Genomic DNA, 19,061 nt, shown 5'->3' with positions numbered 1-19,061 from the left:
CTAATGAGTGCAATGCTCTGTTCTTCTACATGGCAGTAGCCAGCCCTGGTGGAATGTCTCTTCCTGCACACTGTGATAAAGTGAGCAATTTGGTCCTCATCCCCACAGGGATGCCGAGACAGGTGAGATGTGTTCTGAGGGTGATCAGAAGATCACTCTTCCCATGTCCTCAGCACCATCACTTTCCCATAGAAGCCCATATTGGACAGAATTCCCAGAAATGTAAGCACTGAGGACAAACTTTTGAGTCCAGCATGACCCCGGTGGGACTATGTGAACATCTACACAGGAGAGAAACTGTTTAAGGAATGTGGGAAGGCCTTTGATGGATCCTCATACCTTATACATAGGAGATTTCATACTGGAGAGTCCGTATGCATGTAAGGAATGTGCTGTGGCCTTTCTCTGACTCATACATCTTAGTATGCACGGAAAAAGTCACACTGGAAAGAAACCATATGCATATACAGAGTGAAAGTCTTTGCTTATTCCACAAGCCTTAGTACACAGAAAAACTCACACTGGAACACTGGAGAGATAACTTATATTTGGGAGCAAAGTAGGAAGGCTTTTGCTTCTTCCTGAAGTCTTAGTTTTCATAAATTCTGTTTTGCAGAAAACCCTTATATATGTGAGGTTGGTGGAAAGGCCTTTCATCTCAGGTCTTTCTGAGCATAGGAATGTTCATACAGGTGAATGAAACACTGTTCGTGTCACTACTGTGGTAGGGTCTTCACTTACTATTCAAACTTTTTTGTCCATAAGAAAACGCACATTGCAGTGAATCCATGTATATATATAATATATAAAATATATATAATTATATATATTATTATATATTATATATAAATATATATTAAAATAAATATATATTTATGTAAGGAGTGTGGCAAGGCCTTTGCTTATTTCACAATCCTTTTGTGACACTGAAATTTTCATATAGGAGACAAGCCTTATGTTTGTTATGACTTTTGCAAAGCCTTCACTTTCCCCTAACTCCTTATTAAACATAGGAAAATTCACTCTCGAAGAAGACATATGTAGGGGTGTGGGAAGATTTTTGCTCAATCCTCAAGCTTTTCTGTGTGAGAAAAATTTATCCTGGATTGAGGCCTTATATATGAAATGAGTGCAGGAAGATTTTGATGCAATTGGCGTAGCTTTCTGAACAGGAAAATTCACAGTGGAGAGAAACCTCATAAGTGTAAGGAATGTGGAAAGTTCTTCAGTTTGTCTCCAGCCCTTACCGCGCATGTGAAAAGTCATTTTGCAGTGAAAAATTACATCTGTCAGGAGTGTGGGAAGGAATTTTCCTGGATCCTTGGGCCTTATGCATAGGAGAATTCACACTGGAGAGAAGCTATATATAAATATACATATTTATATATGTAAGAATATATATATTTATGTAAGAACGTGGAAAGTGAATTATTCTCACCTGCAACTTTAAAAACAATCCTGGAGGAAATCCTGTAGGTAAGGAATATAGGAAAGCTTTCATGTTCCCTCAAGCTTTAGTAAATATAAAAGTTATGTTGGATCAATCACTTCCATGATAACAATGGCCGGCGTCAGAACAGGGCCCTTAGGTAAAACAATTTTAGTTTCAACAAGTAGGTGGGGTATAGATACAAAAGTACAGTAAGGAAGGAAATAATCATGTTATTTGTGAAAGCTTCCTGTGATACTAGTACTGTAAGTGAAAGGTACTTGCTGATTATCCCCTGCACCATGGTTATGACAATGTCCTGGCATGTGGACTTCCCAGTATCTTAACTGGTAAATAATGGTTCTTAGTGATAAGGCAAGGTGGAAGGAATTAAATAAGAAGTAAATAGGTACAGACATTGCATTTTGCTGGGTACTGTCACGACTCACCATGGTTTTATTCTTTGCTGTGACTCTGACTTGGCTCAGAGGCCCTGCTTTGCATAGATCATGGCATAGTTCAACCAGGATGCTGTGGTTAGCCTTTTTTGATGTTGTATAGAGGGCAAACCTCTATTCTTCAGGCCCTTCTGTGTTATGTTCTGGGAGTCACATCCCGCAGTGCTGTCCATAATTTGTGTCCAGGTAGAGCCACATGTAAGGAAGCACTTCATTCGCTGTAGCATATCTGCACTCATTGTATTCAGTTTTCCCTTTGATTTACACAAACATTGAGGGTAAATGTTTTGAGACTTACACTTTGGAAGCAGTAAAATCCTAACAATCTCTTATACACCAAAATGGGACCATATAGAATCCAGATGATTGAACCTGAGTCAGCTGCTTACAAGGCAAACACCCTATCCACTGTGCTTTCGCTCCAGCCAACCAGTCTTACACATTTACCTGCATTTTCCTAGTTGTTCTCTGCGCAGCTGGTGTCTGGCCCTTTAAGGCTGCTTGCAGAAGCGGAAGAGACGTCACAGCAGGGCATTTACATGTTTGCGTGCAAGATGCTGTATCAGGCCTCCATTTGTTAAGCAGGTGAAGGGAGAAGAGGCTGTCTGTCTGTCGTGGTACGGGTCTGTGTAGGCCGGTTTTGTGGCAGGACACTAGCGGCCTCCCGTGAGCACCCTGCACCGCGCTTCCCAGTTTCTGCACTGAGGGGCGGAGCCAACCCAGCTCTAAGGACACTTTTAAGCTTTTTCAACTGATATCCAGGCGGTTCCTGGTTCCTGCTGCCCAGCGGGGTTTTGTGGGGGACTCGGAGCTTTGGTGAGAGCAGTGGCGGCTTTGCTGGGGCGCAGGGGTTGCGGGTGTGAGTGCGTGGTTCTGGGGATCCCCTGCAGTTCCGCCGTGGGAGGGCGGCAGGTGGGCGTGGGGCCGAGTGGGGGGGGGGGCGCTGTGCCGTTCCTACCCTCCCAGTTCGGGACTGCGCTGGGCCCTGTTTTGGAAGCTTTGGCCCCAACTTCACTGCTGTAGAAGCTGCAGTTTCACTTAGAGGACCTGCGAGATAGCACAGCGGTTAGCGCGTTTGCTTTGCATCTGGCCCACCCAAGATCGATCTCCAAGTTCGACCAGGACGGGTGCCTGAGCGCAGTTAGACATTTCTCGTCCATATCGCCGGTGGTGCCTCCAAAACAATAAAAGGACTGTTCATTTTTGAGGGGCAGCTCCCTAATGGCAAATGACACTGTAGCCCTCAGTCACTATTCATTAGTAGCCTTGAGTTCCAGACCATCCCTTGGGTGGGGTCCTAGGGGTGGTTGCGGTTTGCAACTGAAAATTTACTTTGGGACTATTTTTGGTTGTATTTTGGGCACAAATATGTAATCTCGGGGCTTCCTTAAGGAGCAGCACTCTGGAATTCTTTTTTTTTTTTAAGTTCTTTAGGTGTCATGTGAGATGCTGAATATCAATCAGGGTCAGCATGGGAAGCGCCCCTCCCAGCTTAATATCTCTGACTCCACATTGTTGTTTTTTCTAACGTAGAATTTCTGTATCCTAAAATCAATTTGAAAATTGCACCCCGACTCTTCATCTCTCCCTGATTAGGCAAAACCCGGCTATTACACTGAGAGTTGTGTTCAAATAATGTCTGGACATGCGCTGCATGCCTTTGGTGGCTATGATTGGTCTCCCCACCCTGGCCGGTGAAGGGTAACAGAGGATCAAAGAAGGAAACAGGGGCCAGGCTGTCGGTGATCTGCTGGATATTAACCCAAAGTGTCTTAGGCTTCATCTGTGAATTGTCCCTTTTGCTCCTCCCAGAGAAGCTTATCATGTCCTTGCTAACACCCCTAATTTAGTTCAAGTTTATCTTTAATATTTCCTTTGTATTTTTCTTCACGTTGTCTCAATTCCCCAGGCCAGTCTTGATTACTTATATACCATAACTTTCTGGTTATTCTCAACTTTGTATTTGTACTGCTTTGTAGTTGAAGTGGCTGTGTATTTGTACCTGCTTCCCTGTTTCCCCTATAGCATTTTTATTTTTTCACTCTACAGCACTGTTCTTTGGTTAAACACAGAAAGACCATCAATGCTTATACTCCTGGTATTTCGGAGTAGATGGACTCAAGTATATCTACTCCTGGGCTTAATTGCTTGGTCATAATTACTTGACTTGGGCTTCAGTTAAAGTAGTTCCTAATACCCCAAAAGGGAGGTTCTGCCGTGGAACTTGTATGGACCAGGGGCAAGTGGGAAAACTACCCCAGCTTCGAAATGGAACATTCGAGAAAGCACGTGTGCATGGTCTTGATGCAAACAGTTACAGCATTAGAGACAGGATCCCCATGGGGAAGGAGAAGGTGAACTGGCCTGAAGACTTAGTCTGGGATTTACAGTAAAAGCCTTGCTTGCTCTCAGAGCCCAGAGAATTAAGTGTTAAAAGCCTTATTTGCTCTGGGGGCTGGAGAGATAGCACAGCGGGTAGGGTGTTTGGCTTGCACACAGCCAACCTGGGTTCGATTCCCAGCACCCCATATGGTCCATTCTGCAATGCCAGGAGTAACTCCTGAGTGCAGAGCCAGGAGTATTCCCTTGTATCACCGTGTGTGACCCTAAAAAGCAAAAAGAAAAAAAGCCTTATTTGCTGTCAAAGCCCAGAGAACTAAGTGTTGGGATATTTGTCTCTTACTGTGTTTATCCAAACAACTACAAGTGTTGATAACTTATACAACTAGAGGAAGAGATAAAAGCAACGTAGATATCCCTGGGAGACAGAGTGTCTCCTTGGGTAAATCTCCCCATGAGAATTTACTCTGCCAAATGTTTATCTGCGTAAATGATCAGTCACCCCTCTTACCTGTCCCTTTTCGATGCCTGGGTAGCTCACAGCTCTCCTGGGTCCATTCAGTCTCTTGCTTTTGGGGTGCTAAGAGCAAAGGGCAGATGATGCTTAAGTCTCATATACATGACAATGCCCAGGAGTATATAGTATCTGCAGTTAATTAACTCTGAAGTTACAAAAGCATAATATTGCCTTCCTTTGTCTAGACAAAGCTGAGGGCTGGGGGCATGGCCATCCCAATCCTCCCAGCACAATCTTCCCAACGTGGGACTGCACTGGTCCTTGTTCTGGAGAAAAAAAAGGATATTTTTATAAAGTTAACTGTAGAGGATATAAAGGAAAGAGAAAGTCAACATTTTATTTACAAATACAAAATCCAGAGATTTCTGGAGAATCTGACTTTACAATTCACAGGTTGTAATTAGGGAAAATGGGTGAATAATGTATAGGGGAAGCAGAGCACAGGTAATTAAAGACAAATACTAAGGAAATGGGTCTGATTGGGATGGGTGTTACTCAGTAAGCCTCAGCTCCTTGTAGCAGAGGAGAAATGATGAACCAATGTTAAACCTAAATTGTTTAGAACTAGAATCCAACCAGGGTAAAGGATTTTGTTTTTTTTTAAGCAAGAAAGTTTTGGTTTTCCAGGAGTAAGGACATTTGCTCAGGAATTCCACTGGGTGTGCTAGGAGCATGTTTAGTTAGACCCGGAGCCATAGTACAGTGGGTAAGGACTTAACCATCCAAGCAATCGACCCAGGTTCTATGCCCTGCATTCCATATGGTCTGTACCAGAGTGATTCCTGCGTGTACAGCTAGGAGTAAGCCCTGAATCTGCCAGTTGTGGCCTTGAAACAAAAATCACACAAAGTCACACTTATATACACACATATATATGCACAATGGTGAAAGAACAACAGGGATTCAGGAGAAACTGTGAGTTTCTGTAGCACGGATAGATCAATGGTAAAGGTAAAGGTAAAGGCCCTCCCGTTGATCGTCGATTTGCTCAAGCGGGCCCAGTAACGTCTCCATTGGAGACTTTGTTGTTACTGTGTCTGGCATATCGAATACTCTCGGTAGCTTGCTGGGCTCTCCGAGAGGGGCGGAGGAATCGAACTCGGGTCGGCCATGTTGGCCGCTTGTAAGGCGAACGCCCTACCCGCTGTGCTATTAAAATATGGGATTATTTTTTTCTTTTTTGGCTCACACTTGGCGATTCACAGGGATTACTCCTGGCTTTGCACTCAGGAGTTACTCGTGGCAATGCTCAGGGGACCATATGGAATGCTGGGAATCGAACCCGGGTTGGCTGCGTGCAAGGCAAACACCCTACCCACTGTGCTATCTCTCCAGCCCCAAGAATAGGGGATTTTTAAGTACCAGAAATTTGACTCTTTTAATGTTTCACTCTCGAATTTGTCTCTGTACATCATTTCCCCCCCCCTTCGGTAGAATTTGCCTTTTTTCTTGTTATATTTTTCACCACAGCCTACAGTGCTCAGTGTTTACTCTTGTCTCTGAGCGCAAAGATCATTTGAGAAGAGGCAGGGTAACTTTCTGTGTTTAGATATCATTGGTCCGATATTAGGTGACAATGCAGGATCAGGCGACTTCTCCTTACCCCCAGTCCCCCAGTGTGTGACCGACCAATCCAGCATTTGCCTCTCCACTCCTCTATTCGAGTCCATCCCCCGCGCAGCACAGATTCACCTGGGTGGCAAAAAGGTTCTCCGTGCCTAGACTCTGGCTCTTTACAGTACCTAATGGAAACGGAAGTGATGTCATAAGTGATGTCATAAATGTCGTGGTTCATTTTCCATCCCTCTCTCAGACACTGGGGCTGTTGCTCACTTGGCAAAGGACAAGTAAATTTGCTCCCCATCCTGGAAGGGGGACTCTGAAGAAGGATTTAGTTGCAGGATTCGAACAACCTCCTGTGAGCACCCTGCACCTTCCCGTTTCCACAATCTGAGCCGAGGGGCCGAACCAAATTGGGGGGCACTTTTGCGCTGGTTTTTCACTTGTTCGCCAACATACAGGTGGATCGTGAGGTGTGATGGAGGCTTTAGGCGACACAGAGCTTTGGGGGTGCAGTGGGGGCTGTCTCAGGGTTCAGGTGTGACAGTTGTGAGTTCGTGATTCTGGCATGCCTCTTTTGCCATGATCGTCTCCAGCTCCAGGATGGGGCAACACTGGGTGAATGCGGGAATCATCCGAGTGCTTGGCTATTCCAATCGTCCCAGCAGTCCCATGTTAGAACCATCGGCCCTAAGCTCGCTTCTGTAGAATCCCGAGATTTGAGGTGCAGAGCTTCAGCCCCTCCACCTAATGGCAGGAGACCTGTTGCTGGTTATCTTCATTTTCTCCCGTGATAGGCGCGATCATGGGGGGTATATGGGGGGGAAGGAGGCCTGCAGGTGGCAGAGGTTTGCCAATGAAAATGTATTTTGGGGGCTATTTTTGGTTCTTTATATTTTAGGGGGAGAGAGAGCACATACGCGGAGATGCTCATGAGTTACTCGAGTCTCTAAGCTCAGGTATTATCCCTGGCGCTGCTGGGGGCCATATCGGATACAGAGGATTAGTTGCTTCATCTAGTCAAGCACCCAGTTCACATTATTGCCTTCTAACCGCAATAGCAGTGTATCTTTTTCTGGTTCATGAATTTCAGGTCCCTCACATCAAGCTGCAAAGCACCCCTGACTCTTCATCTCTCCCTGAGCAGAAAACACCTGCCATTGTGGTAAATACTGAGGTCCCCAGAACAGAGTGCCCAGGTGCATGTCCTTGTCTACCCTGCAAGAGAGTGTCGAAGATTTGTTCACTCTAAGTCACATGGTGTAGACACATTCCAGGCTACGGTTCCCAAGGGGCAGCACTGCTGCCAGCTGCAGGGGGCCGCTAGTATTCGGGAACTCCTGGGCTGAGAGTCGGCCCCTGAACGGGCCTACAGGGACTTTCCTGTGGGAGCCAGAGAGGAATCTGGGGATCAGAGAAGGCTGTCTTTTCTTCCCCTGTATCCTGGGCCCAGGCTCCTCTCCTAAAAGTGCAGCACAGATGCCAACAAAATTTGCATCCCCAGCGGAGACAGGAGCTTCTGCCATTGTCTCCCAGAGGTAGAATTGTGAGACTGTGCCAGAGGGTGTGGCTGCTCTGAGCTCAGGAGTGGGAGGAGGTGCTCCTGTCTGGTGCTGAATGTTCCTACTTCTCCAGGTCTTTGCAGGGAGCCTCGTGCTGATCCTCAGAACAACAGTGACAGGAGAAGATGGTGACGCGGCTTCTCCTAAACCATCCCCAGGTAGGAGTAGAGGGATAGAATGACATGAGGTAGTACCAGGAGTGCCCAGGCTTCCTGGACCATCTGTTTTGAGTTTCTTTTGGACGGATTCCAAGATGAGACTTCCGATCGGACCGTCCCATTCTGCTGTTTGAAGCTGCTTTTGTGTATATTTGTTTTGTTTTATTTGGCCTTGGGGCCGACCCAGTGGTGCATGAGGAGTACTCAAAGCTCAGTGCTCAATGCTCATTCCTGAAAGGTCTAGGTGACGAATGGGATGCTGGAGGTCCAAAGGTTTCATCTTGGGTTTTCTGTTTTCTTTGGGGTGGCAGAGCAAGGATTCTTTGCAATCATTTCTTGTGCTGCACTCTGGCATTGCCCCTGGTAGTGCTTGTGGACCATATGGGATGTTGGGGATCGCCAGTCCTACATGCTGTCCCTGGAATAGCTGTCCTGTTACACCAACCTGCTGCTTCGGCTTCTTTTGCATCGTTTTTGTCATCAGCTGTCCTCTTGACTCTCTGCTCTGGATTCACAACTGACTGGCCTCAGAGCACCCTGGGGTGTGTTGGCCCCGTTTGCGCCCTGGCAAATACAGTGACTTGGGCCTCCAGACTTGCTTTTCTCCTGTTTTGTCCTTCCTACTTTGGAGAGACTACCTGCTCGGTCATATAGTCTTACGTTCACATAATCTTGTGTGTGGATTTCTGGGCATGTGCTGATCCCAAGGAGAAAGCCAAGGATCTCTGCGGCCAGTAGAGATGTTGGGGTCAAGAAACTTCTAACTTCTTTGAGCGGGATGTGGGGTGGTCCAGTGCAGTGAGTTCCTACAGGCAAACATGCCATGCACTGTTCTGAGTAGTTGTCTATATGGACTCTCGAGTTCTTAATCCTAGTGGTCATGTGCTGTGGGGGTGCAGCGGTGAGCGTGCAGTAGTTTTTGCTACACCCAGGGATAGCCTTTTGGATCGTACAAGTCTGTGTTCAGGTGATCCTCTCTACAGTGCTCACTGGAACAGTGGTGCTCGAATTGGCCGGGGGGTTACCAGGAAATGCAGATACATCCAAGAACCTTCTATATCACGTCCTCCCACTTTAGCAGATCCAGTTGCCTTATGTGATTTTTGGGGCCCATCATTCATGCTTGGAGGCTGGTTTATTCGGAGTGGAGAGGCCCCGCGACAATATAGGACCCTGGGTCCTGGCCTCAGAGTAGTGTGAATGAGGCTAATATAGATTCTGACTCCCACCCTCTTCGTGTGCTGACTCAGGACACAGTGACCTTCCACGACGTGGCTGTGAACTTCACCCCAGAGGAATGGTTATGCCTGGAGGCCTCTCAGCGGGAGCTCTACAGGGACGTGATGCTGGAGACCTACCAGAATCTGCAGGCTGTCGGTGAGAGCAGTGTGGAGCCAACCATGTCTGAACAGACCCGCGTTGGCTCCCTGGGGTTGGGCGGAAGCTGTGTGTCCAACAGTAGCTCTGTGACAGGCGTGCAGTAGCTCTTCCCTCCCTCGTGTTTTTTAGGGTTCACCTGTGGATACTCAGGGCTTACGCTCAGCTTTGTCTTCAGGAATTACTCTTGTGGGGTAGCTAGACCCTATGGGGTGATTCAGATCAACCGTTTTCGACTGTGTCGATGGGAAGATCCCTATCTGCCCAGTTATCACTCAGGCCCTTTAAATAGTTCCATCCATTGGTGCAACAATTTACTTTGTGTACTACACGAAATTTTGTGTTTTTAATTGGTTTTGCTGTTGCCTTTGTTTGGGGGGCACAGTCCACAGTTCTCTTGGCTCTGTGCTAAAGGATGATGCCTACGAGTGTTCAGGGGCTATATGGAACCGTATATTTAAACCTCTTGGCAAGTTAAACTGTCGCTGCCTCATCCACAGTACTTTTGCATCAGTCACTCAAGTCACACGGTTTTCGCATTTTCTTTTTTCCTTAGGGATTAGGAATTATTCCTGCCTGTGTATTCAGGGTCCACACCTGGCCTTGCTCCAAGACCATATGGGCTGCCTGGGATCAAACCCACATGTGTGTGCAGCACTTCTGTCTTATCTGCTGTACTATCTCTTTCCCACCACAGGGGATTTGATATTTCATCTCTCAACTCATTAGACGCTGCCCTATTTCAGTGCTTTGATTTACTTCTAATGGTTCTTGTGAGTCTTCAGCAGGACTTAGGGTTTGCTTCTGGACTCTGCACTCAGGGATCGCTCCTGGCTGGCATGAGGGACCCTAGGAGATATCGGGTATCGCAACTGGATTGTCCGTGAGAAACTCCTGCTGTGCTCTCGTTCTGGATACATTTTTAGCTTAAAAAATAAGGGTATCTTGTCACCCTTGGCCATTTCCAGATTTATTATGCACTTAGTTTTACTGAAATCCGTGAAAAGTTCATGAGGGGCTGAGGAAACTCCATGTGCTGCTGAACCTAGAGAGATAGTACAGGGATGAAAGTGATTTTCTTGCAAGCGGTGCACGTGGGTTAAATTCCCGGCAACCCATGTCATACCCGAGCACCAGCAGTAGTGATTTCTGAATACAGAGTCAGGAGTCTCCCCTGATCATTGCCAGGTGAGACCCAAAACAAGACAAAAAAACAAAAACATACTGTGCTAATCAACCCCCTATCTGCCATACACAAGGCCAGGTCTAGAGTATTTGTGATATTTTCTTGGGTCTTACCTCTCGAATAACTAGAAATATGTGGAATTTTGGAAATGGACATTCTGTTCATGATTTTCAGATAAATGCCCACTTATATCAAGAAAACATGGGCATTTACCTGTCACCTTTTCCCTGTGACTTATCCATGCCTCTGTCTCTGTTGCGACAGGGCACACTGGAATGAAGCCTGCAGTAATCTCCTGGCTTGAAGGAGGAGTTTTGAGGTCGGGTAGGAGAGGCGTGTGTGCGGGTGAGTGTCTGAGGACCCTTCCTGAATCAGGCCCTGTGCAGTGTATGGGTGCCCTGAGCATGTGTGAAACATGCTGCTGAGGCCGGGGCCTTGGTGTCCTGTATCCTTGGGTCTGTGCCGCACTCAAGCTGCTCTTCATTTCCTTGGACTGTCAATCACAGAATGATCCTGTAATTTGCTTCCATGGCTTTTGAATAAATAAGACCATAACATTGATAGTTTGGATCTAAACGATAGTACAGCAGGGAGCGCCTTGCAGTGGCTGAATGTGACCTGTTCAATAATCTGTTCAATAACCTGGTTCCCCGAACATCACCAGGTCTGCTCAAAAACAAAAACATAACCTAGTGTAGAATTGCCAAGATCCTCACAGTTTTCCACTATCCGAATCTTTTGTTTAGTGTGGGACTCTTTGGACTTTGAGAACCACAGAGATGTACTCTTAACTACATGGCATCATTTTGCTACATATTGTGACATGTGTGACATGTGTGAATTGCATGTTCTCTTCAGTTTCAGAACTGAAACCGCGACTTCAGAATTTGGTATTACAGCACTTTGATTTGGGAATGGGGTCAGCAAGTACGAGTGAGTTGGTAAGATTCACGAATACAGAATAAATATTATTATGCCAGCAGGAGTGGACCAAGTATGTGATTGTAAAGGTGGAGGGCTGGGATTGGCAGGGAGAAATTCCAAAACCTGATGCTTGGAGTAGAGGACTCTTAGCTTTGCTAGGTGCTGACATCAACCGTGTATAAAAATACTGTGAGTTTTTGATTGGCTTGACAGTGGTAGTTGTTTAGAAAGCTAATTTGTGCGCCCTAGAGATGGTGCAGTGAGAAATATACTTGTTTTGCATAGGGATGGATGGTCCTTACCCAGCACGCCTTATAGACAGCATAGACCCACAGAACTGATCCGAGACACTGCATGGTGTGCTCCTCCACCCACCCAACCTCCAATGAATAGAAACTACAAAACAGAAAGAAAAAAAAAACTTTATTGATCCTGAAAGGAATCACTTGTGGTGAGAGCATTGCAATGGCCACGTGATCTGTCTCAGCTGCGTTACGATGCAGCGTAGTCTTCTCCCCTGCATCACAGGTTCCACACAGAACTTTAACCAAATCCACATGTGAATCTATTTCATTTTCTCTTGAAATGGATGTGTCCGTTTTCTATAGAAGGAATTATTTCTAGTTGTATTCCTTCATTAAATTAAAAAGGGGGAAAGTCCCAGAATTTACTCTCTATCCATCAATGTTGTGCGTCCAACTTACGGTAACATGAAGTTATTCAATAGTAAGACAATTCATATGTCAGTAATTGCATTTTTGTGGTGCATATGTGTGGAACTACATCTGAAGGGCTCAGTTTTTTGACAGGAAGACTCAGTGAATAAGTCAATAATTAGAATCCTCTGTTGTTCTGCAGGAAAGCTGCCACCCTGAGTGGAATGTCTCTGATCCTGCACTGTATGATAATGTCTCGACTGATCAATCCTGCCCTCAGCCCCATGAGGACGACGAGACAGGCGGGATTTCTTCTGAGGGTGATCAGAATGGTGAGAGCTACCTCACTCTGAAGAAGCCCTCTCCTGGAAAAAGTTCCTTGGAGTGTGTTATTCTCAGTTCACAGACACAAAATTCCCCAATGGGGTACCTGCTAGGGAGAGAAGCACTGTTTATAGTTAGTCCCTCACAGCAACATACCCTCAACCACAGTCACCGTGAGCAGAACCCATATAGGTGTAAGGAATGTGGAGGAGCCTCCCCATGTTCTCAGCACTGTGGTGTTCCCTTAGAAAACCATAGTGGACAGAATCCCCAGAAATGTCAGCCCCATGAACAAAGTGTGAGTCAAGGGTTACTCCATCATGACCATATGAATATAAATTCAGGAGCGAAACCTTTTGCATGTGAAACATGTGGGAAGGCCTTTGATCAATCATCACATCTTATGCATAGGAGAATTCATACAGGAGAGAAACCTCATGAATGTCAGACATGTGGGAAGGCCTTCATTCAGACCTCTAGTTCTAATGGACCTATGAAAACTCATAGTGCAGAGAAGCCTTATATATGTCAGGAGTATGCTAATGCCTTTACTCGATCCTCAGGCCTCAGTGTACATAGAAGTATTCACACTGGAGAGAAACCATATATATGTAAGGAATGTGGGAAGGCCTTTGCTGGAGCCTCAGGACTTAGTGCACATAGGAGAATTCACACTGGAGTGAAACCATATATATGTAAGGAATGTGGAAAGGCCTTTGCTTTGGCCTCAAGACTTAGTGAACATTGGAAAATTCACACTGGAGAGAGACCCTATGTTTGTAAGGAATGTGGAAAGGCCTTTATTTTGGCCTCAAAACTTAGTGTACATAGGAGAATTCACACTGGAGAGAAACCGTATATATGTAAGGAATGTGGGAAGTCCTTTGCTAAATCCTCAAAGCTTAGTGTACATAGGAGAATTCACACTGGAGAGAAACCGTATATATGTAAGGAATGTGGAAAGGCCTTTGCTGAATCCTCAAAGCTTAGTGTACATAGGAGAATTCACACTGGAGAGAAACCGTATATATGTAAGGAATGTGGGAAGTCCTTTGCTGTATCCTCAAACCTTAGTGTACATAGGAGAATTCACACTGGAGAGAAACCGTATATATGTAAGGAATGTGGGAAGTCCTTTGCTGAAGCCTCAAGCCTTCGTGTACACAGGAGAATTCACACTGGAGAGAAACCGTATATATGTAAGGAATGTGGGAAGGCCTTTGCTAGAGCCTCAAAACTTACTGTACATAGGAGAATTCACACTGGAGAGAAACCATATATATGTAAGGAATGTGGAAAGGCCTTTGCTACAGCCTCAAGCCTTAATGTACATAGGAGAATTCGCACTGGAGAGAAACCGTATATATGTAATGAATGTGGAAAGGCCTTTGCTTTGGCCTCAAGACTTAGTGAACATTGGAAAATTCACACTGGAGAGAGACCCTATGTTTGTAAGGAATGTGGAAAGGCCTTTATTTTGGCCTCAAGACTTAGTGTACATAGGAGAATTCACACTGGAGAGAAACCGTATATATGTAAGGAATGTGGGAAGTCCTTTGCTGAATCCTCAAAGCTTAGTATACATAGGAGAATTCACACTGGAGAGAAACCGTATATATGTAAGGAATGTGGGAAGGCCTTTGCTCAATCCTCAAGCCTTACTATACATAGGAGAATTCACACTGGAGAGAAACCGTATATATGTAAGGAATGTGGGAAGGCCTTTGCTCAATCCTCAAGCCTTGCTATACATAGGAGAATTCACACTGGAGAGAAACCGTATATATGTAAGGAATGTGGGAAGGCCTTTGCTCAATCCTCAAACCTTACTATACATAGGAGAATTCACACTGGAGATAAACCATAATATATGTAAGGAATGTGGAAAGTCCTTTGCTGAAGCCTCATACCTTTGTGTACATAGGAGAATTCACACTGGAGAGAAACCATATATATGTAAGGAATGAGGAAAGGCCTTTACTTCATCCTCGCAATTGACTATACATAGGAGAATTCACAGTGGAGAGAAACCGTATATATGTAAGGAATGTGGGAAGTACTTTGCTGAAGCTTGCTGATTTTCACCCGGGCTGCACCTATGCCAGTATTCTTGTGCTTGGAATTGCTTGTGTGTTAACTTGTAAATAATGGGTCATGGTGATGAAAATAAGGAGGAAGGTGACTGAATAAACTGAATAAACACCCTCCTGCTCAGAGCTGTAATGGCTCACTACTCTGTTATTGTTTGCTATGCTTCTGGCTTGGCCCAGTGGGGCTGGTTAGCGGGAATTATGGCAGAAATCAACCAAGATGCAGCATTGAATACTTTGAAAATGGAAAAATAGGTAATCCTTCATTCTTCAGTGTTTCCTGTGTTAGGATTTGGGATGCTTGAGCACCCTGGTTTGGCCACTTGAGCGCCAGGTCAAGCCAGCTTGTATGGTGCATTCACGCTTGTTTGTTACTTGTTCTGGATATCCAGGCTTTAGTGGATGTGGAGCTTTTGAGGGGTGCATTGGGTGCTGTTCTGTCACTCAGGTGTCATGGGTGAGGGTGCGTTATCCTGAGGGCCCCTGCAGCCACCATCGATCCAGGTCCAAGACGGCACTGGAGGTTGGGCACATGGACTTCAGGCCTTGGTGTGAGGAGCCTGCAAAGAGTGGAGGTCTTGGTCATCTCGTTCCTCCCTACTGGAGACTGTGAAGGACCCTGTTTTGAGCCTTTGGACTGGACCTAACACTTATCGAAACTCCAGATATGTTCACAGGCAGCCCCCAAAGGAAAGGGACACTTTTGCCGTCAGTCATTTTCATTGGCTTCAGTGCTGGGTTTGGCACTTTGGGGTGTGTTTAGACAAATGAGACGTATATGCCTTGAAAATTTACTCTTTGGATTATATTTTTTTTTTGCTTTTTGTGTCACACTCAGCGTTTCACATGGGTTTCTCCTGACTTATGCACTCAGGAATTACTCCTGGTAAAGCTCAGGGGACCATATTGTTTCTGAGATTCGAACCCGGGTTGGTCACGTGCTAGTCAAACCTCTTACCCGCTCTGCTATCACTTCAGCCCCTCTTTGGATTAATTTTAATAGCTGCTTTTATTCAAGGCAGTTGGAAGGGATTCTTTGATGCACAAGGTTTACTTCTGGTTGTGCATATCAGGAATTATTCTGTGGTGCTGCTGGGTACCTATCGGATGGGGAGGCTAGCATCCTAGTAGCTTCACAGTGATTCCAACCCCACTATTGGTGTTTTTCCATATATAGAATTTCTACAACCTGGGATTATGGTACCGCCAGCAGGTCAATATGTGCCTGTAAGGCGACTGCATCAGCAGCCTGATGGCACCATCAGACTTACAGATACTCCAAAATTGATGCTGTGCCTTTGGCCAGACTCCAAAAACTTTGGGCAAAGTCTTCCAAGAAAGTAAACAGCCAATGTTAGGTATGTGCAAGACACACCAACAAACCATTTCCTGCTCAGCTATATAATTGGAGGCAAGGTCTCTCTGGTTCCTGATCAAACCTCTTAAAGGCTATGATTCCAGAGACTCAGAGATAAATCTCGTAACCCAGCGGCTTTTTGCAGAGATGTGCCCGATACCCACAATGAGCTACCGGCGACAGACCACCACAAGGGGGAAAGGGGGTTTGTCTCCGCCTGATCCCACTTGGTGGCTCAGTGGCCACCATCTTCCAGAGGCCATTGGACAGACAGGTTTGGGCCTGCAGTGACAAGACATGCAAGGCCTCATGGGATTGGGCTGGACTCTGCACTTTCCTCCCCACCTCAATGAGACCCCGAGTCGCTGCCCATGTACGAATTCTCTGGCTGATCCCAGAGTCTCAGAAACTAATTTCGGATCCCAGTGGCTTTCAGAAGAAATGTGTTCTGTCCCCACAGTAGGTTACCTACGCTGGGTATTTCAGGTGGGAGTAGGTTTTGTGCCAGGCGGCTCAGTGGCCGCCGTATCTTAGGGTTCTGGACGGTTAGGTTTGGGACTGCAGTGAGGAGACATGCAGGGCCTAATGGGATGGTGGTGGAGCTGGCCCTTTTCCCCCTGCCCCAACGAGACCCCGAGTTGTCTGGCACCTATGATTGACCTCTATGGCTCGTGATCAAGGTGAGTAATGGCCATGATCCCAGAGATTCAGAGACAAATCTCGAAACCCAGTGCCTTTTAGCAGAAACGCATCTGGACCCTGAAGTAGGTTACTGTCCCAGGTCCACCCCAGGGGGAATTGGTGCTGTCCCGCCAACGGCTCCTCCTTGGCGGCTCGGTGGCCTCCATCCGCCAAAGGCCTTTGGAAAGTCAGGTTTGTGCCCACACTCAGGAAGATACGTGGGGCCTCGCAGGATGGGTGTGGAGCTGGCCAATTCCTCCCCACCCCAACAAGAGCCTAAGTCATTCCCACGGACCACCTCTCTGGCTCGTGATTAAGCTGTTTAATGGCCATAATCCCAGAGACTCAGGAACAAATCTCGGAGCCCAGCAGGTTTTAGCAGAAATTCCTCCAGATTTAGTTGTTAAAATTTCAGAATTCCAAAATCATATGTTATTTATAACCAGCAAATGAAAAAGAATTGTCTACTGTTGCGTTTTCACCAGATCTAACTGCCGGAGTAAAATGCCAAATAATAATGGTGGGTCTTGTGTCAAAATATTGAATGTAATCAAAGTAGAGAGAAGAATTGGAAATTATCTGCCCCACAGGTAGAGGAAGGCTGTGAAATGGCGTTATACTTGGGTTTTTAGTGATGGAAAATGGGCATGGTGAAGGGACGGGTGTTTCATTGTATGACTGAGACTTAAACCTGAAAGCTTTCTAAGTGCTCTCCCATTTTCCCCCATTTTCTCTCATTTATTTAGAAATGGCCAGAGTAATAGTAGAGCAAGTAGGATGCTTACCTTACATGTGGCCAACCCAGGAGTCTTCCAGTCCACAACGTCTTTTCATTGCTTATTGGACATTGAGCGTCCCCTTCTCATTCCTAGAACATGTAATGTGGGGGTGTGGCATGGGGTAGGGGTGTCTTCTCCCCGGAGCTGTTCATTACGGAGAGATCCAGTGCTTTGCTTTCTTGACTTTGTTGTGATTCTTCCCTATCTGTCAGGTATGTCAAGTAGTCCATGTGTTTCAAGGCTCTTGTTTTCCCAGTTGTATAACTGGCCAGAATGTACAACTAATGGGTCGGGTACCCTTTCTGGACCCTGCTCAGTCAATCTGACACCATGCATATGTTTGCCTTTGGATCATTGTCATGTTTTTTGAAAATGGGAAGAAATTGAGTTTTCTTTTGTTATGGGGCCTGGGGATGCTCAACAGTTATTTCTGGTTGTTCTCATAAGTTGCTTTTAGCAGTGTGTAAGGATCAACCCCTGTCAGCCTCATGCTAGGCAAATGCCTACCTACTGTACGCTTGTACGCGCCAAAAAATGTTTTATTGTGTGTATGTTAAATTGTGACTGTGAGCCCATAGTGAAGTTAATTAGGACCAGAACAGCAGTGCATCACGGAGGGTGCTTGCCTTACAGATGCCGCCTACCTTCGATGTCCAGCATCCCCTTTGGTATCCCAAGCATCACTGGGTCTGATTAAAAACAAAACCCAAAAGGATTTTTTGGGGGATTGCCGAGCTCCTCCCAGCAACACTTCCCGCAGATTTTCCCTTTCTGTAGGCTTCCTTGGACTGTGAGAACTATGGAGATGTCCTCCACCTGTTTGATCATTCAGCTGCATTCCATTCAACATTGGACTAATTCGCATTGTGCATTTTGTGTGATTTCAGAACTCAAATCACAGGTTTAGGATGTGACATTACAGCAGTTTCTTTAGGGAACAGGGGTATTGCATAGAAGTGTGCTGTAAGAGTCTCTTGTTGAAACTATTATGCCATTGGAGTGCTCAGTGGACCGAGCATGCAACTTGAAAGGTGGGGTCCGGCTCCATCCCCACAACAACATCTATGGTCTCAGAATCACAGGAAAAATAACGGAGCCTAATGCTGGGACTAGAGGGTCTTTAACCTCAGTGGGTGCTGAAATCTGGAAATTTATTTTATTGTATTGTTTTTTAAAGTCTTCATTAAAATGCCAGTATTTTCAATGTTATTGATAGTTGTGTTTAGGCGTACCATCATTGAACACCAATTCCTGCATCAGCTTCCCTCCACCCGTGTTCCCTTATTCCCTCCCCACCCAGGTGCCCACTATGCCCCCACCTGTCATCTGGACAAGCACTTGACTAGGTTTCAGTGGTTACAGCTTAGATCTCTTGTTTTCAGTTCTCTTGCATCTGTATTTTGGGTAAATGGCTATACCCCTCACTCATGTCACTGGCATAAGTGAATCCCTGCTCACTGTAAACTTCTGGGTGTCTTCCGCCCTAAATTTCATTCCTTCTTTGTCCGGCTTCTCTCTAAACTCTGGAATCAGGGATGATTTAAGCAGCCCCTTTACATTACATTTCCACATCCAGTGTTCGGTACTCCACAGATGAGTGAACAACATCCTGTTTTTGTTTCTTTTTCTGGCTAACTTCACTCAAGACAGTATCTTCCAGTTC

The 19,061-nt window shown here is 45.8% G+C and overlaps 1 protein-coding gene and 1 pseudogene across 1 annotated transcript; one reads left to right on the top strand and one right to left on the bottom strand.

Annotated features, from left to right (window-relative positions):
• LOC130022365 (zinc finger protein 208-like) overlaps window positions 1-19,061 on the bottom strand; it is a 371,668-nt pseudogene that overhangs the window by 217,607 nt on the left and 135,000 nt on the right.
• Window positions 12,868-14,358, top strand: LOC130022367 (zinc finger protein 420-like; the record flags this gene model as incomplete). The annotated part of the gene is made up of 1 exon (XM_056113111.1): window positions 12,868-14,358. A coding segment is annotated over one exon (1,491 nt), but the record flags the coding sequence as incomplete, so codon positions are not given.

The sequence above is a fragment of the Sorex fumeus genome, unplaced genomic scaffold (genome assembly GCF_029834395.1).
Source record: "Sorex fumeus unplaced genomic scaffold, SorFum_2.1 ptg000019l, whole genome shotgun sequence".
NCBI classification, from domain to species: domain Eukaryota; kingdom Metazoa; phylum Chordata; class Mammalia; order Eulipotyphla; family Soricidae; genus Sorex; species Sorex fumeus.
Note: the sequence above shows the minus strand (reverse complement) of the source record. Positions and strands in the feature narration are given on the sequence as shown.